The sequence below is a fragment of the Calidris pugnax genome, unplaced genomic scaffold (genome assembly GCF_001431845.1).
Source record: "Calidris pugnax isolate Ruff unplaced genomic scaffold, ASM143184v1 scaffold99, whole genome shotgun sequence".
Classification (NCBI taxonomy): domain Eukaryota; kingdom Metazoa; phylum Chordata; class Aves; order Charadriiformes; family Scolopacidae; genus Calidris; species Calidris pugnax.
Genome location: NW_015090836.1, coordinates 310,568 through 337,781, shown reverse-complemented (window position 1 = coordinate 337,781; position 27,214 = coordinate 310,568). Strand labels below are relative to the sequence as shown.

General features: G+C 42.0%; 1 protein-coding gene across 1 annotated transcript in view; it reads left to right on the top strand.

Moving 5' to 3' along the window:
• TENM4 (teneurin transmembrane protein 4) overlaps nucleotides 1-27,214 on the top strand; it is an 826,730-nt gene that overhangs the window by 598,733 nt on the left and 200,783 nt on the right. The window contains exons 10-11 of the mRNA XM_014941555.1: nucleotides 2,709-2,923; nucleotides 8,979-9,189. Of these exons, the coding sequence (XP_014797041.1) occupies nucleotides 2,709-2,923; nucleotides 8,979-9,189 (426 nt within the window). The remainder of the gene's footprint in view (nucleotides 1-2,708; nucleotides 2,924-8,978; nucleotides 9,190-27,214) is intronic.

Below are 27,214 nucleotides of genomic sequence, written 5' to 3'. Positions count from 1 at the left end.
TCCAAATAAATTAGGAATAGTTGCTAGGGCAACTAAAAAGTTCGAGGCAATGTGTGGAAAGAGCAAAGTAATTGACAGCCCAATTAAGAATTCAGACCTGAAGTTAATTTTAAGGAGTCAGATATTCTGATTAAAACCCAATTTCTGATTAGAAGCTGAAATTGCATTTTTATTGTACTTTCTTTATGAAGTATCCGGTCCATAGGGCCTGATGTTCCTGGAGGCTAAAACTGGTGAAAAAGGGATGGATTTCAGGGGCTGAATCCAGCCTGGTGAGAAGAGCCTTTCTTTAGACTTCTACATCGGCGTAAATGTCAACCGCTGGCAACGTGATCTAACAGCTCTTGGGATATCAGCTTCTCAGACACACAACTGTCCATCCAGAGGAGACACAAACCTTGTAATCGTGTGTCTAAACAGTTATTTCTGTGAAATGGCATCAATCACAGAAGCGTTTTCACCCTCACGAGCCAAGCTCTGGTCTCTGGACGGGCAGAATCCGTGCTGTGCTCATCCCCTCCAGGCTGGCCCTTGCACAGCAACGTCTCTCCTACTCAATTCTCACCCTCCCCGAGCCACTCCCATTCACCATCTTTATTAATGAGCAATCAGGGCGCATATCAAACACTTCAGGTTTTCATCTGAATTTCTAAGAATCTATAAAACATGTCAGTAGTAATCAGAAAAATAATATATCCTTCATTTCAACCAAAACATGCGATGTCTTTAGCTCTTTTTTTTTTAATGGAATCCTGACTCTTTTCAGCTGACAATAATGGAATAAGAAACTTTGCATGAAGACGTGGGAACTTTCCTTTAATCCTGACAGTATGAAAAGTCATTTTAGTATGCCAAATAAATATTAAAAAATCCGTTGATAAAGTAATCCCCTTCGGAATCAAGGTAGTTGATTTTCATTGTACAATTTTACTCTATCAACACAAAATGATTCGGAAAGAACGTCCATTTACCTAAGCCACTTCTGATTATCTCTATTAATATACTCTTTGACTAAAAAAAGGATAAAAAAATCAGCAGATTTCCCCCCTGTATTTATTTACTGCGATGAACAAAGATAAATGAGGATGTTATAAAATTACCAGTAGCATTTTTTCTATAAAGATGTGAACGCCATTTGCTTTCTAGATTGTGCTGGTACATAACAACTTCTGCCACAAGGTAGCACAGAAATGAAATGTGCCACCAAGTCCCACTTCAACTCAAGGAGTTCCCAACTTTAAATAAGGGTTTAGTCTTATTTGGACCAAAAGTTCTGCTAGAAAGTTTTACATAAGTTAAAACAAACAAACAAACAAACAAAAAAACCAAAACAGAGAGAAAAATTCTCCATCCTACAAAGAAACATCTCTAGAGGCTTCTTTTGTTAGTAGTTAATATGCATATAATTCCTATACGGATTTTACAGAGACAGCTGACAATTTACATCTGTTTCTCCTGGAGAGTCTATGATGACAATTTACATCTGTTTCTCCTGGAGAGTTTATGTTGGGATGGTCTTTGGAGAAGTTTAAGGAAATACTATCATTAATATTACCGAATGCTAAAGGAAATATTAATATTTGAAACAATTAAATGAAAGGTTGTTTTACCAATCACCTTTTCAACACGAGAAGTAAATTCTAAGATTATTTGACACAAATTCATGATAGGTGGGGAACAATATTTTTATTTCCCATTTCCCAAATGTAGGTTCTGGAATTTTAAAAAAAACCCTTTTCAACACGAGAAGTAAATTCTAAGATAATTTGACTCAAATTCATGATGGGTGGGGAAAGATATTTTTGTTTCCCATTTCCAATGTAGGTTCTGGAATTTTAAAAAAAATCTCACAATGTGATTTTTCTTCAAAAGATTGTGTGTTCCTGAAAGTTTCCATCTCGTTTTGTTAGAATTGCCTGATCTGTGAAGCAGAGAGTAGTGTGCTGTAATGGCACACTATATGTAAATAATGAATTAAAAATACAATTCTTCACTCTGCCCCTTATTCCCTGGGCTTCCTTTTGGGTCCTGATGGATATCCTGATGGATAATCATAACACACTTTACAGATTGTACTGAAACCCAATTAAAACCTCTCATGTTTCTTGGCAGATATTACTCAAGTGCAGGGTATGATTTCCTTCGTTTCTTTCCGTCCTTTATTTTCTTTAGCTTTTTATGGACTGTTGAACGAATTTCAAATACTGTTACGACTGTCAAGAATTAATTTAATAGAGAAACATTTTCCTTTCCCCACTTAGGCATCGTTCATGCTGCTGTTCTCCACGCTACCATTCCATCCTGTGACACGTGTCTACCTCACTGTTACTACATTTCTCTTTGCTAATTTAATAATGACTTCTCCATCCGTCGACTTACATTCACTTCGGATATAATGTCAGATGATTTATTCTTATCTCCAGAATGTAATTACACGCTCTCTGATGTTGCAGTTTAAACAAAAGGCCATTTTTCTCCAGGTTGCTCTTCCCATGTTCATGTTTTCAAACAAAACAGTTACCGCAGCCAGGAATAACCCTGCCAGTTTTCCCTCCCATAACCATATGGATTGGCTACTCAAAGTGCTCTGAAGACCTCAGGACACTAATAGGCTGTTTCTCAAGATCTTTGTCAGAGATACCACTATGATTGGATTACTTTTTAGGATCTAAGGCTAATCCAAGATTTTTGTTCCTGTGTTTTGGCAGGAAAGCCCAGTAGTTTCTTTCCAGACGACAGTTTTATAGACTCTGGAGAAATTGATGTTGGCAGACGAGCCACACAGAAGATCCCTCCTGGTATCTTTTGGAGATCTCAGGTGTTCATCGACCACCCAGTGCATCTGAAATTCAATGTGTCTTTAGGAAAAGCCGCTCTGGTTGGCATCTATGGCAGAAAAGGTCTCCCACCATCACATACACAGGTAATGGGACCTCATTTCAATTAAATATTAGTTGTCTTATATTGCATGTTCTTATGACTTATTGTTGTATTTCAACTATTTCTTTCAAGGATTTGTTGCATGCTTGTGAGATGTAAGAGGTCATCTATCCTGAGAAAGATAAACAAGTGACAATTGCAGAATTTACAGACATTAACCTGGTGGGCTGTAGGCACGGGTTGAGCAGGCAGGTGGCCAAGGCAGCGAGTTGCCAGGGGAGGAGAAGGCTTTTGTGGGCTGGTGGTCACTGAGCTGGTTGCTCCAAGCAATGTGAGATACCACCTTCTCCATCCAGTGCCCCTTGCAGCAGCCACACTGGAACTGCATCAAAGAGAGTCATCTCTTCAGCGTTCTCAGGTCTGTCTCCCTCTTTTAGCCTCTGCCTTTCCCCTCTCGTAGTAGGAGCAGCAAAACCCCAGTCACTCACCCTCATGGGAGCAAGATTTGCTTGTTTCTTCTGCGCTGAAATGCCTTGAGCCAACTCTCCACATTATGCACATTGGCTGTCAGATTAGACTGAGGTTGGTCAGGGCCCAGTAATTGGTGTGTAACCAAACAAAATCAAGTTTTACAAAAACCCTCCGGTCTTCTTAGGCAGAAATCAAGATATAGTTATTATTCTGTAGAATAACATAAATATAAAATGAAAGCAGGTGCTTTTCTTGACGCACCTTGGCAAAAGCCACGTCAAGAAGTCACTTTCTGGGAAAAGCTCTGAAGAACCATCCCCTTAAATAGGGATTTTGAATATTATTTTCTCTACTTTCCATTTCAGTTTCTAAGCTGCTCTTAACCAGATTGATTAATACATTAGGGCATAACTCTCATTGGCAATGCAAAGCATCTTACTCCCACTTGCATCAGCAAGTTATTGAAGTATTACCAGGTTTATATTAATGTTGTAACTTATGCTTGCCCTCCACTATTAACTGAAAAGCCTAGAAACCAACACAACTATTTCAGATTTATAGAAATACCCTGCCTTTATTTTCTTTTTGAACAAACAAATATATTTATTGCAATCTTTCTGGGCAATATGGTATTTTCTACATATTAACACACCTGCAACTTATTTATGTCAAATAGGTGTCATAAATCTACGCTTTCTCTGCCTTCTTTTCTGCAGAATTAAAATATTTCAATAGGATCAGCAGGTCATAAATTCAGTGACACAGTATTGTGTTATTGCCCATTTTTAATCAGTCTCTTTTTACAGGGAGATTCAAACATTTAAAACTTAAAACTTCTCTTATTATTTAAATAAAAACTCGAGTCATGGTTGCATACCACTAACTGTACATCAGAAGTCTGTATTGATTTTACTTGTTTATTATCACTATTAATTACTGTTATAGATCGGGAGTTATTACATGACTAGTTTCAATTGTTTAAATTACAAATGTACAATTTAACACCTAAACCTCAAGTCTGTTTGCCTTAAAACAAAAAATCTTTAAATGTAGCAGAGCTCTATACCCAACCACAGTAATGTTATGAGCAATTCAGAAGCCCACACCAAGTTCAGCGTTGCTGCTGTTATTTCTTTCACCTAATTTTTGCTGGGATATTGTGAGGGATTTCTCAGAGCCAGGACTTTTCCCATTTAAAAGAGCGTGGTTGTGTATCAGTTGGTGCCTCAGCTGAGGATGAGATGTTCCATGTGGGATGTGGCACTTCTTTGTCAATATTACATTCTGGAGGAGGCAACGCCCTCGCTCAGAATCCTTGTAAGTGCTGCTTTTTCCGTAGCCACTAATGGAGAGCTGCCAAGTATTTAAAAAAAAATAAATAATCAACCTCTGGACCAAAACATCACCAAAAATGAACAGGGAGACGTTTTTTTATTCAAACGATAAAAATCATGGTAGACTAATAGAAACAGATCACAGACCTGACCCTCTTCTGAAGAAATAACTTAATGAAGCTGCAGATATTGAATCAATATTGATTTATTACTTGTTAATATTAATTTAGTTTTTTAATTATCCCTTTTCCTAGATGTATTATTTTATAAACCTGCTGTCAATTAAAACATTGTTCTCCTTCTGTATTTTTTATATGATGTTTAATCTCACCATAGTTTATTAATCCTGGGAGTCTTAGGAGTCATTAAATAGGTAACCTGTTTTCTGTGTCGAAATTGTAAACTTGTCTGTCTTAGTTAATACCTATTACACAAATCTCATCTTTTCTTTTGCATAATCCAGAGTATCTGCTGCACCCCATAAATCTACCCAATGAGATTTATATTTCCAGATTTTGTAAGGAATTTCATAAACAAGACTTTGGCAAAATGTTTGCTTAGAGCAATGATACAGTCTCCTCTGGAATAATTTAATAAAGGGTCAATTATTTTTCCCCAGCCTGTCTGGTTGGTGGCAGTAGTAAAGTTCTAGCTGATAATCAGGTTATTCTTCTATGATAGGTAATTAGATATTTATCCCATTAATAAATAGGAAGAAATTGCAAGTTCCAAATTTCTGCAGTCTTAGAAATAGATCCTGCAGAAGCCTAAAATAGTTTACTGTTAACTAAAGGCATTTCTTCTCATTGTTATCAACAAATCATAATAAAAGTAACACAATTTAATTATAGTCTATTTGATTTAATATTCCTACATCAAATAATTGTTTAAACTGTTTTTAATCTAGGCCAAATTTTGTTAAATCATAAATTTTAGGGCTTGGCCATCACAGCTTGTGGGAGGCATTCTTCCATTTGTACAATTTGAATTGATTAACCTGATATTTTATCTACAATTTCCTTCTTGTGATAACCCTAAATAATTGCATATTACAGATCTCTGAATGTATTAAAATGCAATATAGCACAATCCATTTGTGGTTCAATTAGTATTTATAGCTAATAACTAATAACTTTGCAAATTCGTCAACATCCCCAGCAGCATCTTGCAAATATTTATAAAAATAAACTTTTTACTTTTGATAGGAAGCCCCAAGTAAACATTACCCAGATTGCACTGTGACTACAGCAGCTCCCAACCGTAGCTGGGTGCCTTCAAATTGTTTTCATCTCACTAAGCTTTAACCATCTGCATGTAAGATGTTCACATCTCTAAGCGTCATAGCAAGAAATGGATGCTCCTAAGGCACAATTCACAGGACATTCCTTAGATGTCAGCGTTAGGATGAGGCAGATGATTGCATCCCAGAAGTGTCTCTCTCTTTGACTGCAGTCCAGTGGTCCTAGAAAAACTAATTCAAGCTGCCACGGAGATGTCAGCACTTGGTGAGATGAGCTTTACCTACGGTGTCTGCAGTTGCCTTCTAAAAATCTAGTCAGTCTGTTCCATCCTGCTCCAAAATGAAAATGGAAAATGGGTTCTAATTGACAAGCGGCTGAATATGAGCCGGCCGTGTGCCCAGGTGGCCAAGAAAGCCAATGGCATTCTGGCTTGTATTAGAAATAGTGTGACCAGCAGAAGTAGGGAGGTGATTGTGCCCCTGTACTCGGCACTGGTGAGGCCACACCTCGAGTATTGTGTCCAGTTCTGGGCACCTCAATCCAAGAGAGATATCGAGGTGCTGGAGCGGGTGCAGAGGAGGGCAACGAAACTAGTGAAGGGCCTGGAAGACAAATCATATGAAGAGCGATTGAAGGAGCTGGGGCTGTTTAGTATGAGGAAGAGGAGGCTGAGGGGAGACCTCATCACTCTCTACAACTACTTGAAAGGACACTGTAGAGAGGTTGGGGCTGGTCTCTTCTCACAGGTAATTAACAATAGAACGAGAGGGAACGGCTTCAAGCTCCAACAGGGTAGGTTTAGATTGAACATTAGGAAGGAATTTTTCACAGAAAGAGTGGTCGGGCATTGGAACAGGCTGCCCAGGGAGGGGGTGGAGTCACCATCCCTGGCTGTGTTTAAGGGACGTTTAGATGCGGTACTGAGGGATATGGTGTAGGGGAGGACTATGTAGAGTAGGGTAGATGGTTGGACTCGATGATCCCAAGGGTCTCTTCCAACCTGAATGATTCTATGATTCTATGATTCTATGAAATATTTAGGGTTTCCTCTTACTGGTTTTAACTTCTTCGCTGCACTTGGCCAATGTGTTCCTCAGCCAAACTCAACTCCACTGAGACATTCCCCAGTGACAGCACCGTGATGTCCTCTGTCACTGCCCTTCTCAGCTGTGTCAGTTGTACCCACACTGAGACCTGACGAGGGACCAGCCAAGGCAATAGCTCATCCTCAGAGTGGGGACAAATACCTGGCTCACAAAGTGTCCTTCAAACCAACCCCTCCCTAAGATCCTCTTCAACTGCAAGTCACTAAATCTTTTTTTTTTTTTCAAAAAAGAAAATCACATTTTTGATTATATCTTTTTAGATTTTATATTTACATTATATTTTTAGGGGTTTTTATATTGCATACTTTTAATAAATATTGTACAATTTATTATTCAAAACATAAAATCTATCTCTAACAAAGCTAACCTTAGGGTAGACACTCAAAAGGTGTGCCCTTGGCAGGTGTGCCAGCTTTTACGTTCTCTAAAGACACTTCAGCAGCAAATTTCAGACATATCTATACTGAAATATATTAAAAAAAAAATAATAAAGCAAGGCACAAAACTTATTTCATTTAAATAAATAATTGACAATAACGTAATTAAAATACTCCAGGGATAAATTTTGTCATTTAATGTGCAAGCTATGTCATATATAGCTTATTTCTCAAAATATCATTGTAAATAAAGACATTTAATTTTTTTTAACTTGGCAATGACTGTAGAGGAAAGAGCATGTCATCAAGTCCTTATCTTGGTTGACTTTGACGACCATACCAGACAACTTCATAACATAGCAGAAGCACCCAAATTTTGCTACAGTTAAGTCAAAAGGGATAAGAAGCCTAAATATTGCTGCCACACTCAACCAACACTCAGCAACCATTCAGTGCAGCAACATTTGCTCATAGAAAAAATAACTGGTGATGTTCCTTTCTGCCTGTTTTGCTCCTTTCTGCCAAAAACTGCAAGCTTACTCGACCAATTGTATGAGAGACGCAAAACTGAGTGAAGTCAGGGAACAGAAAAATCAAATCTGTGCCTCAACTGCTGGGTTCTGCTCCAAAGATGTCCTGTTCACCTAAACACATGATAAAAGTCAGATTAGATAAGGTTCACTTAACAGTTGTGATGTCTGCTGAGCTTGTATCTGACTCGTCCCATTAGTTTATTGCCAGACAAAATACAATTATTGCAGAAAGTCAGTGGAAAGTTATTTAAATAGGGAACTAAAAGCCATTGCAGTACGAGGAACAAAATCAAAGCAGTTGTTCAGCTGAAGTTACCCTGGCGAAAAATAAATATGTCCTTTTGAGGAAGGCTTCCAAAAGCCCCCCCCTAAATGGGACTTCTTTTATATATTGCTTTATCTCCTTTCCATCTTTATCTTCTACATTCTTTAAACCACTTTTGCTATAGCTTTAAGATAAAAACCTTGGTGGTTAATCGAGATACTTCTGCAAAACCTCTACCAGAATTCACTTGCAAACACCTCTTTTCTTTTTCTTGGTGATTCATAGCAATTCTGGCAAACAACCCAGTTAGGCTAGATATATTTTTCTGTCAATTTTCTTTATTATTTCCTTATTAGACACAAGGAAGGTAACTAATAAGCTTCTTATCATCCTACTTGCAGTGCAATTTAGGCATGGTACCTGGACCTTATGTTTCCCTGCCTCATGTTGCCATGACCCTACTGATAAGAACACGTTGGTAAGGTCAATATGACCTAAGTCACATTCTAAATAAAGATGATGTCTTGATTCATATAATTATGACAAAAATACATTAATGTACTAGCTATTTCCAAAATGGTTACTTGCAGGTAGTCCAGCAATGTACTTGGGTTACCAGAGAAAGTTCTGTTTTTGATGCTTCTGTAGATGTACGTTTCTAATGCTCGATGCAAAATATGTCTGCCTCCCTCATCAGACAGACCCAGAGCAAGAGATGAAGCTTGAGGAAGCCTGAAACACACACAAACATCACTCTTTTTTATGTTTCAGTTTGACTTTGTCGAGCTCCTTGATGGAAGACGTCTACTGACGCAGGAGGCGAGAAGCTTAGAAGGACCTCAACGGCAACACCGAGCTTTTGTGCCCTTGTCCAGCCACGAGACGGGCTTTATCCAGTACTTGGATTCAGGAATATGGCATTTAGCCTTCTACAATGATGGCAAGGAATCGGAAGTGGTTTCTTTTCTTACTACTGCTATTGGTAAGGATTTCCTCTATTATTCCTAAACGCCTAAATATGCCTCGAGGCCCGGTATTAACACACATACTCAAATTGCACAGCAGCTTTGTGTGGTTTTGGAGAGAATGCTTGTAGGGGATGGAATTAGCAACAGGCTGAATACTGTTAGGCCCTAAATATCTCAGAAGTGTTTTGTAGGCCTTTTTAGTAACTATATCCATAACGAGATTCTACCCAGTGCCAAAGACGGATTACAAATTTCCCACTTCATTTTCTTCCTTTAATCATCTTTTTTATTTACCTTTTTCTGGTTGGTTGGTTGGTTGGGTTTTTTCTCTGTGTGGAGCAGGTACAGGAACGATTGAAGAGCGTGCAGCAGCACCATGCAACAGTTTTGCATGACAGACAGTCCTGCCTTTGAGCACTGTCAAAACTACTCAAGCTGGACTTCAGGCAGATTACTGCCTTTAAAACTCCTATAAAGAGCACCAAAAAGCTTGGTGGTAGGAGCCAGAGTAACAGGAATCCTCCTTTCTCCTTGCTAACAGAAAGAAGCTGAGATTTCTTAAGAAGAGCAAATTAACTGAACAGGTCTCTCGGTTTCTCTGGCAGCAAAGTGTCCTGCCAGCCCAGCACAAAAGCACCAATTTGTTGCTGTCGGAGGGGGAAAGGATGCTGCCTGTGGGCTGCCTGACAGCCGAGCACTCTGGGTATTCTTCCTCTGCTCCTGCTTCAATAATATTTCATTTTAAATTTGACTGACCTGCTGAAACCGTTCATATGCCCAAATTCATTTGGTCGTAATTTAAAGATTGCTCCATAAACCTAGCACTCAGCTTTCTTCTAGCCACAGCGATTGTTTAATGGACTTTTTTTCGTTGCTGAAAAAAGCAGGCTCTTTCCAAAGCTGCCATTAATCCCTCTCCCAGAAGAGGCATTGGTGTTGAGTCTCAGCTGTCTGCAATAGTTACCTAAGAGCTATGGGCTGTAATTTGTCTTGGCAGGTTAATTAAAAGTTTAAGTCTTATTAAAGCAAAGTCATTAAGATCCCAATATTCCATTTTAGCACTAGAGTTTATTTAATGCAGAAGTGGAAACACTGCTGTAATACTCAGTGTTAAATTTAAAACCTGGAAATGCACGTGTTCAGTCCTGTTCACAGTTAAGCAACACCAGAAACAGTTGTTAGTTTATGAAATTGAAGTCTTGCTCTATAGAATGCAGATTTACCTTCATTTATTTTGCCTTAGCAATTTCAGTTACTTACACTGCCTGCCTTCTGCCCAAAAGAACCTCCAGTTATTCTTCTGAAAGTGCCTTTTTTCCCTTGTTTGAGAATGTCTCCAGTTCAAAATTTCCCATCACAGGAAAATCAGTAAGGCTGTCACAGCAGAAAACACTTTTTAAGTACAGTCACTAGTTGTTCCTGTTTTTAAGAGTGGGGTTCTGGCCAGACTTCTCTCTTGGCCTCATTGCACTAACATGGGGTGATGAGGAAAAGACAAAACATTCTTAATTTGACTTTGACAATAGGGGAATGGTGTGAGTGAGCAGTTTTTTTTTTTGTTTACACTCTGCTGTACTTTCATGACCATATGATAAGCAGAACAGTCCATGATATATCCTTCATTGACCTTGACTTATCTATCTTTCATCACAAAGATGTGTTCTTTTGCTGTACAAGAGAGAGCTTGGCCCTATATGTGAGGGTGGTGAGACACTGGCCTAGGTTGCACAGAGAAGCTGTGGATGCCCCATCCCTGGAGGGGTTCAAGGCCAGGCTGGATGGGGCTTTGAGCAACCTGGTCTGGTGGGAGGTGTCCCTCCTCATGCCAGGGGGTTGAAACTCAATGATCTTTAAGGTCCCTTCCAACCCAAACCATTCTATGATTCCATATGTAGGAATGACTTTCCCCACTGGCAGCTATGTAGCAACACAAAGCTAGAGTGTACAGGGAAGTGTTTAGGTACAAGCTGTACACTTTTTCCAACCCAAACCTTTCTATGATTCTATATGTAGGAATGACTTTGCCCACTGGCAGCTATGTAGAAACACAAAGCTACAGTGTACAGGAAAGTGTTTAGGTACAAGCTGTACACTTTGAAATCCACTTGAGATAAATAAAAATTTTAGACAGGAAGATGTGTCTTCTTAGCTAGAATTTGGCCAGAGAAGTGCAGCATTTTTATAAGTACCATAAAAAAAAAAAGAAGTAATAGCCTTAACAAGTTGGTACCTCTCTTTCTAGCCTAGATTTCAACAGCTTGTTTAAAAAAAAATACCAAGGCAGGTGTTCTGTGTAATGTACTGTAATGCTTCAGAACCTTTCTAGTGTATCCACAAGGTCTGGCAAGACATGGTTGCTAGATTTTAAGTCTATAAATACTATAGTACTGGAGTGTTATAATTTTTGTCGGTGCCAGAGTAAAGAGGATACAGCAACCTGACACAGTGTTTATGAACCGGGGTGTAAAACTGCAATGCCGAACAAATAAATCAAGTCGCACGTGATGGGAGCCTTAGAACTTTCTGTGTGGGGTGAGGAACCTGCAGAGGAGTTGTGTTGACTGTCAGAGGCAAGCTGCCATTTTAATTTGATTTTTGTGGCAGGAGCACATAGGAAAATCTCCCTTTATTATTGCACAGACATAGGGCTTGCAGTGAGAGTGTGTTTGAAAAGTGTGACTGTGATGCTGGAAGGATCAGGATCCAGTGATCCGAGAAGAGGACCACAGCCTGGAACTCCTGATTTCTGATTGATGTGCTAATTCCCATCCAGCCCAGGCTCAGGCTTCAACTTCCACCCTGTAAAAGTGAGGAGAATGACACTTCCCCAGAGATGCTGCGAGGCTGATAGAACTGCTGGGAAACGGCGTTAAGCATTAATTAATAATCAGGGATAATAGTCGAAGAGCACAAAACTGATAACAGTGATCATAACTATAAGTTCATAAAGCCAAAATGTGCAGTCGTTCCTCAGGCAAACCTCCCCTGTGAGTTTACTCACCTGAGTAAAGGACCATAAAAATGGTCCATACTTTAGCCATAAAAAAACATTGAATGGAAAAGAGTCCTGATTTTCCAAGCATATCTGTGTTCCAACAGGCTGAACTTTTCAGAGCCAATAAAATAATTGCATGCTTTGTATGACAATATCAACTACAATTACTGCGCAGGGCTTGTCTGGAATGATTTGGTCTCCATTATTCTAGGGAAAACTGGAGAAAAATGGGGAAAAAAAGCACCTATATTCCCAGTTTGATAACAGAAAATTAATTTCATCAATTGTGAGGCTGTCTATCCTACCGGTTTGGAATCTGATATAGCTGTAACTGAATCCACTCAGGAATATTAGTGCTGATTTTGAGGGCAGGAGATGGCAGTTGAGCCAGTTTTCTAGAAGGATGTGGAATCATCATCACTAAAGAGTTTGGTGGTGTCAAAATGTGTGTCTGTTCCACGCCACTGCACGTAAACCTGGGGAGAGCACAGCATGGTTATGCCTGTCAGAGCTTATCCTTCTGCATAACACAGGCCAGTCTTGTGGAGGGGAAAAAAAAGATTATTCTGGGAAGGTTTTCATCTTTTAATGGCGTTTTTATATCCCATTCCTCTGAATTACAATGCAAGACATTATAAAGGAATGGACAATCAAGGTGTCTCAATAATAAATTAACCTTTTTGTAAATGACATTGGTGGCACTTTCTGAAATTTCTAATAGAAACACTTCTCTGAACACTTCTGCCTGGTGGTGGTGATTTATTCAGAGCAATCTCGTGTAAGTGAAGCAAAATAGTAGGCTGAGGAGTCAGCTGGAATCAGCACATCTGAGACAGAGAGGTTGGCCAAAAACCTGCTCAGTAGAAGGAAGAAACATCTGAGAGCCTGAAAACAGCATCCGCAGTCAGAGAGTCAGAGAGAAATTGTCTTCCAGCAGCTGCTACTGCTGAGCTCAGGCAGGCTTGGCTGTGTAGGGCCACAGAGAAATCAAAAGGAAAAGGAAAATCAGCTGTCAGGGAGAGGAGGGCATCTCTGTTTACCAGCATGTCACCCAACGAGCAACAGGGAACACAGGGAGATCACCTGTGATGGGATGCCAGGTTTTCTCTGGCTTTTAACTGCTGCAAGAGACAACGCTTAAGAAAAAGACCCTTGTTCTTCCTGCCTCCTCCACTGCCCGTGAAGAAACCTATTGTAAGTACTTTCCTCCATCAATGTGCAAAGTGAGCCAGAGGTGTTATTTATAAGGGGCTACCAGCACATACAGCACTTTGCAATATATATCAAAAGGCAAACTCCCTCCCTGCAATAGCCAAAAATATAACCCAGGCCCTGGGACAGCAGCTCAGGCATGAGAAGGATACCAACAGAGAAACACTTTACAGCAGAACTGTGCTTAGAGAGGAGAGAAGAAATTACAGGGCACAGAAGCAAAGATGGGACTCCTTGTGTGAGAGGTGACAAGAGTGACTCTTCCTTAGCTCAGGGTGAAAATGTCTGTTCTTAGCAAAGGGAGAAGGAAAATCTTGAGTAGCTCAGATTTGCTTCCCTTACTTTTGCTGCCTGTGTGTAGGCCACCTTAAATTCTATCCACTTCCAATTCAGGGGGGATGCACAAGTGTGATCCACTTACAGTCTCAAAGCCATTCACGTGATTTACACTTGCTTTGCTAATGTCTGGAAAAGTCTAAATTGGTTTCATGTAAATACTGAGGAGGCAGGATACTGTGCAGACACACATGGGGTGTGATCTCTTCTGGCTTACCCTTTCTTTTAGCTCCTTAATGCCTGAGTTACTTGACTTAAAACTCCCCCAGGTATGATTACATCTCCAGTGAGGAAAAGGGGTTTTGATGTCCCAACTACCCGTTTCTGAACTTCTCCTTGGGCTACATCCAGCAAAAGAGGCTGAACGTTTAGCAAGTGCTTTGCTGAATCAGGACCCTTTAACTGTCAGTGGGACTCCAGTTGCTCCACAGAAGTGCTCAGTCATAAAAAGTGTTGTTCTCTCCTATGAGTATGGTCATCCTAGCCCTTCCCTTATTTCCCAGAAGGACTTCCAAGCACTTCCACCTTGTGCTACCCCTCTACAGATATTTAATTAGTAGCCTGTTCCTTCCCAGACTCAGAAGTCTTTAACTCTGCGCAGAAAAAGAAATATAGCGGCGTATGAGAGCCTTGGCAGGGAGGAAAATCACAGCTTCGCTTTTGATGTTATTGATCTGTCTCCTGCAAAATAACAGCAGAGCTTTGCATGCTCTGCAAATAGTGTTTTGCCTCCAGCTCTGTGTGTCCCGAAACAAGCCCTTGCTTGACAGACGCTCTGTCAGACGGTCAGTGCCTTTTTTGATTACCCTCTTGTTGCTGCTCCCTTTTTTTTTGATGCTTTGTTTCCTGCTTTCAGCTCTTATCCAGCTTCTCTGAGTGTGGTACAGCTTGTAGGTCTCAGTCAGGCAGCATTTACTGGGGATTTGGTCTGGGGAGAGACTCTTGATCAGGGGGTGGAGCCATAGGATGAGGGGGAATGGTTTAAACTGAAAGAGGGGAGATTTAGATTAGATATTAGGAAGAGATTCTTTCCTGTGAGGGTGGTGAGACACTGGAACAGGGAACAGCTGTGGCTGCCCCATCCCTGAAGGGGTTCAAGGCCAGGTTGGACAGGTCTTTGAGCAACCTGGTCTGGTGGGAGTTGTCCCTGCCCATGGCAGGGGGTTGGAACTCAATGATCTTTAAGGTCCCTTTCAGCCCAAACCAATCTGTGATTCTATGATTTAGAAGAGATACAGTCACTTAATTCAGGTTGGAGGCAAAAAGGGCATTTACGAGTCCCTCCTGGGCTGTGTTAGGTTTTTTTAACCTTGTGAATTTGGTCTTGATGGGTCTGCTTGATTGAAAACTTACACCTATTCACAGAGTAGGTTCCAGGTTATGCTGCAGCACTACAAAGTCTCTGCCACTAAACATCCAGCTGGCCACAGGAGTTAAGGTCCTTCGGTGAGAATGGAATTAGTCCATACAGAAGGATGGCAAAGGGACAGGAGATTGCCATCTCCACCCCAGCCAAATCCAGCCCAGCCTGATAGGTGGGGTATCACCTGGGGAGATGGAAACGTGGGGTGAAATCCCTCTGTCTGAGCTTTTTGTGAGCTGCAAGAATTCTCCTCTCCAAGCAGGTGTAGCTCTGTTCTTGATGAGATTTCACTTTTTCATCCAGCCTATGTGTAAATCTAATCTGTTTGCTTTATAGGGCTTAATAAAAAGCAAACACAGCCTGAGCCTGGGTCTGGAAATGGAAGGAGGGCTGGGCAGAGGTGAAACTTTTCACATTAGTTTGCACTCCCTGCAAACCCAGAGGTTTTTTTGTTTGCTATTCTCGGTAAAACAGTGAAACAGTGATGATGTTTTTAGATGGATAGTGATACAGCCCATAACACTTCAGCACCCAGGAGTCAACAATCCCTTTATCAGCGCCTCCTTAAAGCTTTTCACCTTTTTCCTCCAAATCGATGAACGGTCTCATTTCCCAGTGAAGTGAGTCAAGGGGATGAGCGTGTCCCGGCGCCTGGAGTTTATCTCCCTGTCTGCCTTTTCGGGTGACTCCTAACAGATGAAGCATCACTCCTGGTTCTTAAATCCCCTTCAGCTTCAGTCAGTAACGTTTGTACATGATCCTAGGGCACACCGTTCTCCAAAATGCTAACCTGCAGCTTTCTGCCTGCTTCTGCTGGAGCTGCAGCACTTCCAAGAAGCCTGAAGTCAGGCCAATCGTTTCAAATCTACATGTTATTTGCTGTGACCTTTTTTTTCTCTCTGCGAGCGTCTGAAACGATTCTTACATAAAAACCCTGCTTCCCAAGTCATAATGGCAGGCAAAATTATTATTTCAGGATTTTTCTTTTGAAGGCGTAAGGCATCTCTAATAAAGGGGAAATTAGGGACACATCTCAAAGATAATTAAATAATAAAGGAGCCTGTAAAGGTCAGATACTTGGCTGTAAAAACTTCCACAGCTGCTCTTTCCATACAGAGAGTATCTCTTCATTGATGCTTCGTGAGTAAAAACTGCAGTAGAAGATGACAGTGTGTAAAGCCAGCTTAGCTTTAAACAGAGATAGAATAGTTTATTTAATGTTACACTTGAGCTTTTCCTGGCTTGTTTATGTATTTTTATTTTGGTTTGTATACATGCAGTCCTCTTTCACTAGATTTTATGCTTGCAAGTGATAATTTGGGTGGGAAAAATAGGCAAGCAGATACATATTTTCATTTATATTGTTGCACAAAAGAAATTAAGCATGTTTGTAAAGTTTGCTTGGCTGCCAATAACTATTCATCTCAGTAGAAGTTCGATGTCTGAATGTCTTTAATGATCTGGATCTTGTCTGGTTTTGATCATGCTTTAAAGTGGTAGAAAAATGAAGGTAGATTTGTCTTTTTGAAAACCTTTGCCTCCATCTGTACTTACACAGGCTCGTGGCCTTGAACTTGCTTGTCAGGGTGCTGTTTGCAGACAAGCCAGTTCTCTTGATCTGACAGAGCTTGTACAAAAGGTTTATTGATTGGGGTAATTACTTTAGTTTTAGGGTCAAGAAAAGGTTTATTTAATACTGAAGTTAAAACCTTTTTCTTTCTTTCTGTTATTTCTGTCCCAGTTTTTCAGTACAATTTTTTTTTTTTTTTTCAGAACTGCAGAATTCTGCCTTAATAACACGGCATCTAGTGCTGTCTGAGGGTTTCTGGAGAAATGTGTAAAGCAGTGCATATGGTTTTCGTTTTTACACTTTTGTATATAGCTTTTTCCACACACCCCAGACTGCAGGCTAATGTAAGCACAGCTTGTTTTATTCCTGTGTCGTATTACGGAGCTGCTGGAACAGCTCTGCGCTGGCTTTTCTTTCCATGAATGCTCCCACAGAATCACAGAATGCTATGGGGTAGGAAGGGACCTCTGGAGATCTTCTAGTCCAACCCCCTGCCAGAGCAGGTCCACCCAGAGCAGGTTGCACAGGAACGTGTCCAGGTGGGTTTTGAATGTCTCCAGAGAAGGAGACGCCACCACCTCTCTGGGCAGCCTCTTGCAGGGCTCCGCCACCCTCAGTGGAAAGAAGTTCTTTGTTTCATTCCTCCTCATGTTGAGATAGAACTTCTTATATCCAAGTTTGTGCCTGTCTCCTCTTGTCCTGTCACTGGGCACCACTGAAAAAAGACTGGCCCCATCCTCTGGACACCCACTCTTTAAGTATTTGTAAGTGTTGATCAGATCCCCCCTCAGTCTTCTCTTCTCCCCTGCTAAAGCACAGAAATAAGGTGGTGGGAGTTACTTGTCCACTTTGACAAACAAAAGGAGAACCCTTTCTTTTTTAGAACACAGTTTTTAAGACTTCATTTTCCAAAGGCTGTGTTCAAGTGTAGGAACTTGCATGCAAGACCACAAAAGAGAACGGAAGCCAAGAACATCAGCGCCGTCAGCACTCCAGAACCAGGAGTTACTGGGCAAATCTCCACTTTTGCACGGGATGGGGTGAAAAGGACATAGTCTCTGCAGTAACCCCTGGAGCATGTTGACTTTTTAAATCATAACGCCAGGTCTGCGTATCGGACGTGTGACTGCTTTCTTTATCTAAGTGCTGCGACAGTCTCAGAACCAGAGTTAAATGAATTGTGCTAAACTGATTTCTAGAGGGCTTGCTGGAGGCTCTGAGAAGGAATCTGATTTGACTGAGTTTGTGCAGCGACTCTGGTAGAGGCAGAAATGGGACTGTGAGTTCTGCTTTTCCTCTGGCCCTGATGGAACACCGCCGAGAGCTCAACGCCATTGCCTGAGCACAGGCATCTAGTGGCATCTGAGATGTCCCAAGGAATCAAGGACATCTCTATAGGGGGCCAGATCTGGCATGAAACCTAGAGGAGACTCAAGTCCTTCTTTAGCAGTGGCTGGAGACCAAGCATCATACTTGAGGGCATGTCCCCAGCACCAGGCAACTACCAAACTGAACCTCAGACATCAGGCATTCCAGCCGGTACATCCTTATTTATCCGGATGGATATTTTTGGTAAAGACTTTAGGTAAAATGAAACTTCAATCTTTAATACACCCAAATCTTTAATGCACCCAAAATTATAACATTGCCAAGGTTTGGTGGCGTTTGTTTGACAGAATGAGGTCACATTTGAGGTCCTCCCTCTGTGTGTATGCAAGAATCATAGAATCATAGAATCATAGAATCATAGAATGGTCCAGGCCGGAAGGGACCTCCAAAGGTCATCTAGTCCCACCTCCCCGCAGTCAGCAGGGACACCCCCAACTAGACCAGGTTGCCCAGGGCCTCGTCAAGCTTCACCATGGATATCTTCAGGGAAGGGGCCTCAACCACCTCCCTGGGCAACCTGTTCCAGTGCTCCACCACCCTCACAGTGAAGAACCCTCTCCTCATCTCCAATCTAAATCTGTTTCCCTCCAGCTTGAAGCCATTGCCCCTCGTCCTGTCACAGCAGGCCTTTCTAAACAGGCTCTCCCCAGCCTTCCTGTAGGCTCCCTTCAGGTACTGGAAGGCTGCTATTAGGTCTCCCCGGAGCCTCCTCTTCTCCAGGCTGAACAACCCCAGCTCCCTCAGCCTGTCCTCGTAGCAGAGGTGCTCCATCCCCCTGATCATCCTTGTGGCCCTCCTCTGGACCCTCTCCATCAGGTCCATGTCCTTCTTATATTGAGGGCTCCAGACCTGCACACAATACTCCAGGTGAGGTCTCACCAGAGCAGAGAAAAGTGGAAGAATCACCACTCTGGACCTGCTGGCAACGCATCTTTTGATGCAGCCCAGGATGCATCAACCTTGAATGGTTGGCTTTGGCTTCCCCTCCAGAATACACCAACTTACAACATCATTTAAAATGAAAGTCGAGGCCAGCTTTAGCCTTGCCCTGAGCTACAGGAGCAGAAATTGTAATGTACTGAACGGGAAGTAACTTCCCGCGTGGTAGTGCAGCTCCAGAAGCTGAGCCCTGAAGGCTGAATAATCCTTGTTTCCTGTATTAGTTTGTAACAATTTATGAGAGTGGGAAGGAACAACAACAACAACAAAAATTTCTTTGCAGTCCCTTGGGCAAATTGGGGATGTGAGAGTTGCATTTACTGGAGTGAAATTCGGATGTAAAAATATTCCACCTGCAAAAAAAGGAAAACCAGGAAAAAAAGAAACATTGGCAAGGTGTCTTTCTAGATCTCCACAGCCTTGTCATGTGTGTGTTACAAGCGTGGGATTAAAGCGTTATTGTGCTTAGAAGCTGCATTGCAGAAGGAAGAAGAAGCCTTCAGCCCAACAGCTACTCTTTGTTTAAAATCATTCACTGAAATTTTTTTTTCCCAGCTAAATTCTTACCTGCGATCGCATTTCAAGCGGTTTAGAACAGAGGGGTTTTTCAGATGGTCAACGTGCGAGTCCTTCAGAGCTGTATTTCATAGACCCTTTCATGCTTTTAGCATTGCTCACATTCTCAGGGAAGGAAAAAGTGTTCCCTCTGTATCTCGATGAACAGCAGAAATACATTAGCAGGATTTTCGAAACGTTGCCTTCATTCTGGTCCCAGTGAAGTCAAAGGAGATTTTACCATTAACTTAAATGGTGAAGTACACAGAGCAGCGCCCAAGTGCTTTCGAAATCCCATTACACCTTCTGCTTTCAACCATTCCATAGCTTTAGGTTATAAAGCATTCTGCACTGGAAAGATTTCTTCTTAAAAAGGAAGCGGTAAGAGAAAGGAATGAATCAGGGAGATAAAGCTCTTTCTCAAAGGGCAAACCAAATTCAGACCAAATGTGGCGTGGGCTTCTGAAACGCTCGGACTCGTTCTCTTCTTCATTTACTCCCCAAACTATTCCCACTTGGTGCCTCTTTCTGCAGCACAGAAGTTCAAAAATAGTGCACCAAAAAAGCTGGGTTTGGAGTGTTTCCAGCTGGGCTTGGAGTCGAATGTGCTTGAAATAGACCTGACTTTATTGCGGTGAGAGCCACTCGAGTACCTGGAGAGGCATCTCAAGCCAGGCCCAGAAGCAAAAGTAGAGACATCTCAAGGGAAAACGTGCTCACATGATACACTGTCAAATTTGGCAACTTCAGCAGCTCTCTATGGTTTCAATAAGGAACCCAAACTCATCCTGAACCCCAAACCTTCCGTGCTTTATCAGCACCTTTTAAAACGGTCCAGCCCCTGGAGTCACCAGTGGCTGGAGCAGGTATTTGCAGTCTCCACTGATGGAGATGTGGGGGATCTGCCCTTGCAGATGGCTTTGGTTTTTAAAGTTCTTACAGAAAAAGAAGGGGGAGAGAATAACATGCAATTGGATACTGTGATTACTGTACTTCACTCTGACTTTCCAGAATCAGGAGAGATTTAAGGAGCTGTTTAAAGGACTGCCTGCCTGTTGTTGCCCTTTTCCTAATTTAGCAGCCCGATACCTGCATGTGAAGGTTAGAGCTCCACTGGGATATGAGAGCAAAGAGGGTTATAGGCATGGATGTTTAATTAAAACGGGCCTCCCAGCCTTCAGAAAAGAAGAAAAAAAAAAAAAAAATCAAACCCTGGCACAACATCAAGTGGCATTAGCTGTATCAGCAGCACACTGGGTGCCCGACAGAAGAGGAAACTGTGAAAGAGCACTCAGAAATAATGACTGAGTTTCCATGATGCTGTCAAGACTTCCACATCCCTGGCTGCCAGGTGTGGATTACTTGAGCTAGAAAAGTAAAAGCCTTATAAAACACAAATGAAGCAGCAAAATCGAAATCTCAGCAGGTGAGGATGTACCATAAGAAGGAATCAGTCATTTCAAACTTCAGCTGGGGAAGGAAGAGGAGGAGCAAGAGAATACCAGACCCAGCATTTCCACGTTTCCTTTGTTTCCAGGGCTTTTTTTTTTCCCTTTTTTTTTTTTTTTTTGTGTGTGTCTCATAATGTCAAGTCTGATATTTCAAGATATCTGAAGCCTGTTTTATCCCCTCTCACCTCCACGCCTCCCTTGGCATTGTTATCACAATTACAAGGGCAGGTGACAGTTCTCTAGGCTTAGAATCCAACCTACCCTGCAGTGAAATTCAATCAAGTGGCATCATTTCTTTGAAAAATAAACAAGACTGCAAGCTCTGCAACTGGGAAGTAAATTAAATGTGTTCACAGAGCTTCAGAATCTTCTTTGCCTTTCATGTTAGACTGCCTGACTTCCTATTAAAATTATTGCTAACGTAGTCGGGGCAGTGACAGGGAGCATTTTTGTGAAAGAGAGATGTTACTGCGATGAGCTTGTGGGTGACAGCTTTATCCTGGACAAGCAGATCTAGGAGAAAGAATTTGTGGCTTGCTCAGGTTGTTCTGGTGCAGCAGCAGAGAATAAGGTGAAATAATGGGATGTCCCTTCCCTTTCCCATGGGATGCAATTTGTCATAGCATAAGAGGGATGTTGTGCCGCCTCATGGCCCTGTTGCACGGATGTGGCTCACACTGGGAGTTTCAAGGTTAGGTATGAATCATGGAAGCTACCTACCTGCTGCCCTGCTCCAGGTGTGCTCCCTTCCTCCCAGCAAAACATCTGCTTTAGCCAGGGGAACATGACTAGGCAGAAAATCATAGAATCATAGAATGGTTTGGGTTGGAAGGGACCTTAAAGATCATCCAGTTCCAGCCCCCTGCCCTGGGCAGGGACACCTCCCACCAGACCAGGTTGCTCAAAGCCCCATCCAGTCTGGCCTTCAAGAGCTCCAGGGATTGGGCAACCACAGCTTCTCTGGGCAACCTGGACCAGTGTCTCACCATCCTCAGAGTAAAGAATTTCTTCCTAATATCTAATCTAAATCTCCCCTCTTTCAGTTTAAAACTTTTATTCCTCGTCCTATGGCTCCTATCCTGTAAGTCTAATCTCCCCTCTTTCAGTTTAAAACTTTTATCCCTCGTCCTAGGGCTCCTATCCTATAAGTCAGTAGACAGTCAGGAACAATTTCTTTCTGTGTGACAACAAATATATGTATTTCTTTGATACATCAAGCAATTCTCTAAGTATTTTTTTTACCTCCATTATTTTTTTTAAATTTTCTTACATTTTTAAAAGTGATGCATCTGTGATTATACAAGGTTGACATTTATAAGGAAATAGTAGAACCTTTCATTACACTGGTCAATATATATATTGTATATGCCTGGGTCTGTAGATTGGAAGATGTGGTGATTAACTTCAGGCTCATCAGCTTCATGTGTCTTCTCACCGGCCCAGAGCAAAAGATTCTGAGGCCATTTCTTGCGCAGAAGTGAAGTAAATAATTAGGTCAAGAGGTTTACCTAAAAAACCCTGCTCTTTTCTTTGCACCTCACTTCTAATACTTAGTATTCTCATTGCTAAAACAAATTTCATTTTCTTCAAACCTTCATTTCAGAAACTGAGATTTGCATTGATTCATTAGAGCCTAATTTTTCCGCTGTGGTGCTGTTCCTACGCGTTTCTGACACCAAACGCTGCCAGTTCCAGAGCAACTCTTTGAGATTCTTGAAGGAAATAGTTACATTTGAATTCCTACAACCTCACTGCACTCCATGGCATTTAATCAGTTCTTAGAGAGCAGTCCTGGTACTTATTAACTCCCAGGAAAGCTACTGCCTTCAATTGCCAGCCAGATAGCTATTTTTTCTTTGCCAATAGATAGTTGCCTCTAAATGCATAGGGAATGATGATGGTTGGTGGCAAGTGGAGGCTATAAAATATTTATCTTTAACACACAATTGTGTTACTGCAGCCTCTAATAGGATTTGGTGTCAGGCAAACATCTGCCTTGGCCTCTGGCCCAAAGATATAGAAACAGGCTATTAAGTTGAACGTTGCATAGTAAATAAATAAGGCGCAAATGCCGTTAAAGTAGCTGTACCACTGACCAGCAAACGTGGTGAGTATATAAAAAAAGAAGTCCATCAAGAGTCTAACAATTTGTCTCCCTCCTTAATATGTTTATTGTATTTCATCTGGATAAAGGTAATTCACGTAGGTAATTGTGAATTGGGCTGACAGATCTTTATTGAGCTCACCACAACAGAGTTGGCTTTCACGGGGCTTTTTGTCAGCAGCAAAGTGGTCCCCTGAGCAGACCATTAGCCTGGGAGCTTTGTGGCTGTCACACGAGTCAGTTTATGATATGAAGCAAACGGTGTATTTGTCTATGCCTCAGATTACTGGCCTAAAAAATTGGGAATGGTAACAATTAGCAATTTCCTATTGAACTTGGTGATCCCAAGCACAAATGCAGCCTGGATGGAGAATGGCTTGAAAGCAGCCCTGAGGAGAAGGACTTGGGGGTGTTGGTTGATGAGAAACTTGGCATGAGCCAGAAATGTGCGCTCACAGTCCAGAAAGCTCCCCACATCCTGGGCTGCATCCCAAGCCTCATGGCCAACAGGGCAAGGGGGGGGATTCTGCCCTTCTGCTCCGCTCTGGGGAGACCCCACCTGAAGTACTGTGTCCAGCTGGGGAGCCCCCAACATGAGAAGGACATGGACCTGTTGGAGAGAGTCCAGAGGAGGCAACCAAAGTGCTCTGAAAGCTGGAGCCTCTCTGCTGTGAGGACAGTCTGAAAGAGTTGGGGGGGTTCAGCCTGGAGAAGAGAAGGCTCCTGGGAGACCTTAGAGCCCCTTCCAGTCTCTGAAGGGGCTACAGGAGGGATGGGGAGGGACTCTTGATGAGAGAGGGAGCCATAGGGTGAAGGGGAAGAGTTTTGAGCTGAAAGAGGGGAGATTTAGATTAGATCTCAGGAAGAAATTCTTTACTGTGAGGGTGGTGAGGCACTGGCCCAGGTTGCCCAGAGAAGCTGTGGATGCCCCATCCCTGGAGGGGTTCAAGGCCAGACTGGATGGGGCTTTGAGCAACCTGGTCTGGTGGGAGGTGTCCCTGCCCATGGCAGGGGGGCTGGAACTGGATGATCTTTAAGGTCCCTTCCAACCCAAACCATTCTATGATTCTATGATATCCTTAAATTAAAGCTAGTGTGAAATCTTATGGGTATGGGCAGGATCATGCTGGTTTAGAGCTTCTCTCGTGGTAAGGAGTGACTGCAGTGGGAAAACAAGCAATGAGAGAAAGGTTTCAGCCAAATTTCCTTCAAAATCTACCAGCTGTGAGATTGCTCGTACTGGACAAAGTCCCCTGAGACAAATGGCAAAAATCCCAAAGTATCCTCAGCAGCTGCAAGTCAACGTGGTGCATGAAGTAAAGCTGTTTTGTCTCCAGAGTATGAGCTGTTTCTTTCTCTGCTTTGATAATTAAAGCTCTTGAGTGGGAAGGATCTTTAAGGGTACTTCAGAAGAAGAGTTTTGCTCTTGGAGAAGTTTAGGCTTTCGCACTTAATAAATGTTTTCCACCTCTCATTTTTATTAATCTAGAAACATTTTTGTGCATCCTCCTTTTCCTGCGTGAGGGAGGTTGGACTCGGGTAGGGAGCACCTCTGTGTCACACAAGGCATTTCTATACCATCCTCCAAAAGGAGACAGTGTGGATCTGAAGACCATGTGTCTCCTGATGTCATTTACTCCTTCTCTCAGAGGACATCTGGATGTTTACCATATTTATTCAGGAAATGACTTGTTTTTTCAGTTGCTTATTAGATTTTGAAGCTGACAGGACAATCCCTTCCATATGCAAGCTTCTGCAGTCCCCGTTAGAAGCCACACCACCTCCAGCTTTGCAGGTCTGTCCCCAGTGGCTTTGAGGAGGTTTGTTTCTGCTGCCGTTGGCTGTTGAAAGGTGGCATGGGAGTTCTGTTCTCAATGTTCTCTTTGGACACGACACCATCCATGCATCATCCACTGGCTGACCCCCCAGTTAATAATCTTTTGCCCTCACCAGCTGGTGTCAATCAGATCACTTCAGAGATCTTGGGAGCCAAGAGAAAGCTGTGGGAGGCAGACTGAAAACAGGGAACATATAGCTCTTCCTAAAAAGAAAAAAACAAACGAAAAAAACTGTCCATGGTCTCACAGTGAATTTCGACAATTAAATAAAACAAAACAAAACCTTGCCATGATTCTCTAAAGCAGTTCCCATGGCACTATTCATAAAACAGCATATGGAATTCTGTATATATTGTAAAATATCCTTATAATTATATAAACAGCTTACAGAATAAGGGAATAGAACCTCGCCACAACTGCAGTGACCTGCTTTTATTTATTGATTGCCAGTTTGTCACCTCTGTAGTAATATTGACTGTGGACATACTTAAGAGACAGTTGCTTTGTGCCACTAACTTAGGGGTTCCCTGAGTGTTGACAGGTTTGCTCTCTTCTATCATCTAAGCCCCATTAGATAGTAATTTGACTAAGTCCTAGCTTCTGAACATTTGTCCATTTGGTTCTTCATTCTTTCTAGGGTTTCCCCTCGTGACTCCCTGATTTCTTACGCCAAGTCCCCCACCTCCTCCTGTTTATTGTGAAATTGCAATATTAGAGCAGTGTGCATGGATGTGTTTATAGGGTATGTGGGCATTGCAGAAGGGCCAGGAAATCATAGAATCATAGAATCATCTAGGTTGGAAGGGATCTTTATGATCATCTAGTCCAACCATCAACCTAACTCTGAAAAAAAAAAAAAACAACAAAAAAAAAAACCAAAAGAAAACCATACAAAAGAACCCCCCACAGTACTAAACTGTGTCTCTAAAATGGGCTCACCTGTCCAACTGGCACAGTCTGTCACTGCTGAAACAAAATTCAGTCCTGGGATAAAGATGGAGGTTTTTATGGGAAACCTTAAGTGAGTGTGACTTGTTAATGCCTGCAGTCTTCACAGTAACAAGGAATTTCAGTTTGGGGCTGTACCTAAGAATATAAATAGGACGCCATGCTCAGTATTGCACGCACAACTCTCAGACTTGTTGTTCACAAGTCTTAAGTCACAAGCCTTGTTTGTTCTCATTAGCTCTGGAGTTCATGAGTGTTATGGTTTGAGAAACCCATAACAATTTATTGTCGTTTAGACAATTATTCTATCACCCCATGACCCCTCCTCGTTCAGGAAGGGGGATCAGGGGTAAAAAAGGAAACCCGAGGGTTGAAATATAAACAGATTTAATAGGATAAGACTAGATAATTAACATTAATAACAATAAAAAGCCACTATTGATCCTGATACCACTATAAAATATACAAGGACTATCCTCAGCCCATTCTATCAGCAGGAAGCTGTGTGCTCCCAGCAGGGGACAGCAGATGTGGGACACTGTGAGCACTGAGGCTTCGAGAGGAGAGGACGGGCTCTGTCGTTTAGACAATTATTCTATCACCCCATGACCCCTCCTCGTTCAGGAAGGGGGATCAGGGGTAAAAAAGGAAACCCGAGGGTTGAAATATAAACAGATTTAATAGGATAAGACTAGATAATTAACATTAATAACAATAAAAAGCCACTATTGATCCTGATACCACTATAAAATATACAAGGACTATCCTCAGCCCATTCTATCAGCAGGAAGCTGTGTGCTCCCAGCAGGGGACAGCAGATGTGGGACACTGTGAGCACTGAGGCTTCGAGAGGAGAGGACGGGCTCAGGGGTCTGGCATCAGGGCAAGAAGTTCTCTGGATGGCAGCCATCACGGAAGGGAAAAAACTTCACAGCAAACTTTCTAATTTATATTGAATGTGACGTTCGTGGTATGAAATAATCCTGTTGGCAGCTTGGGTCAAGTACCCAGGTCTTGATCCTCCTCATCCCTACACCTGTCCATCTTGAAAACACTGGGACCTTGAAAACCACATACCATAGCTTGCTATACAGTAAATATTTTCACAAATTCAGGCACTAGAGTCTTCTAAAAGTGCAGTTTTCCCAAGCATTAGAAGAGAAATTAGTCCTGTGTCGCTCAAACCAGAACAATGAGGAAAAAGCAGGTTCTTTTAATGCTTCACTGAATTTCACTGAATTTCACTGAATTTCTAGAGTTGGAAGGGACCATAGAGATCATCTAGTCCAACTCCCCTGCTGAAGCAGGATTGCCCAGAGCTAGAGCATGTTACTCAGGA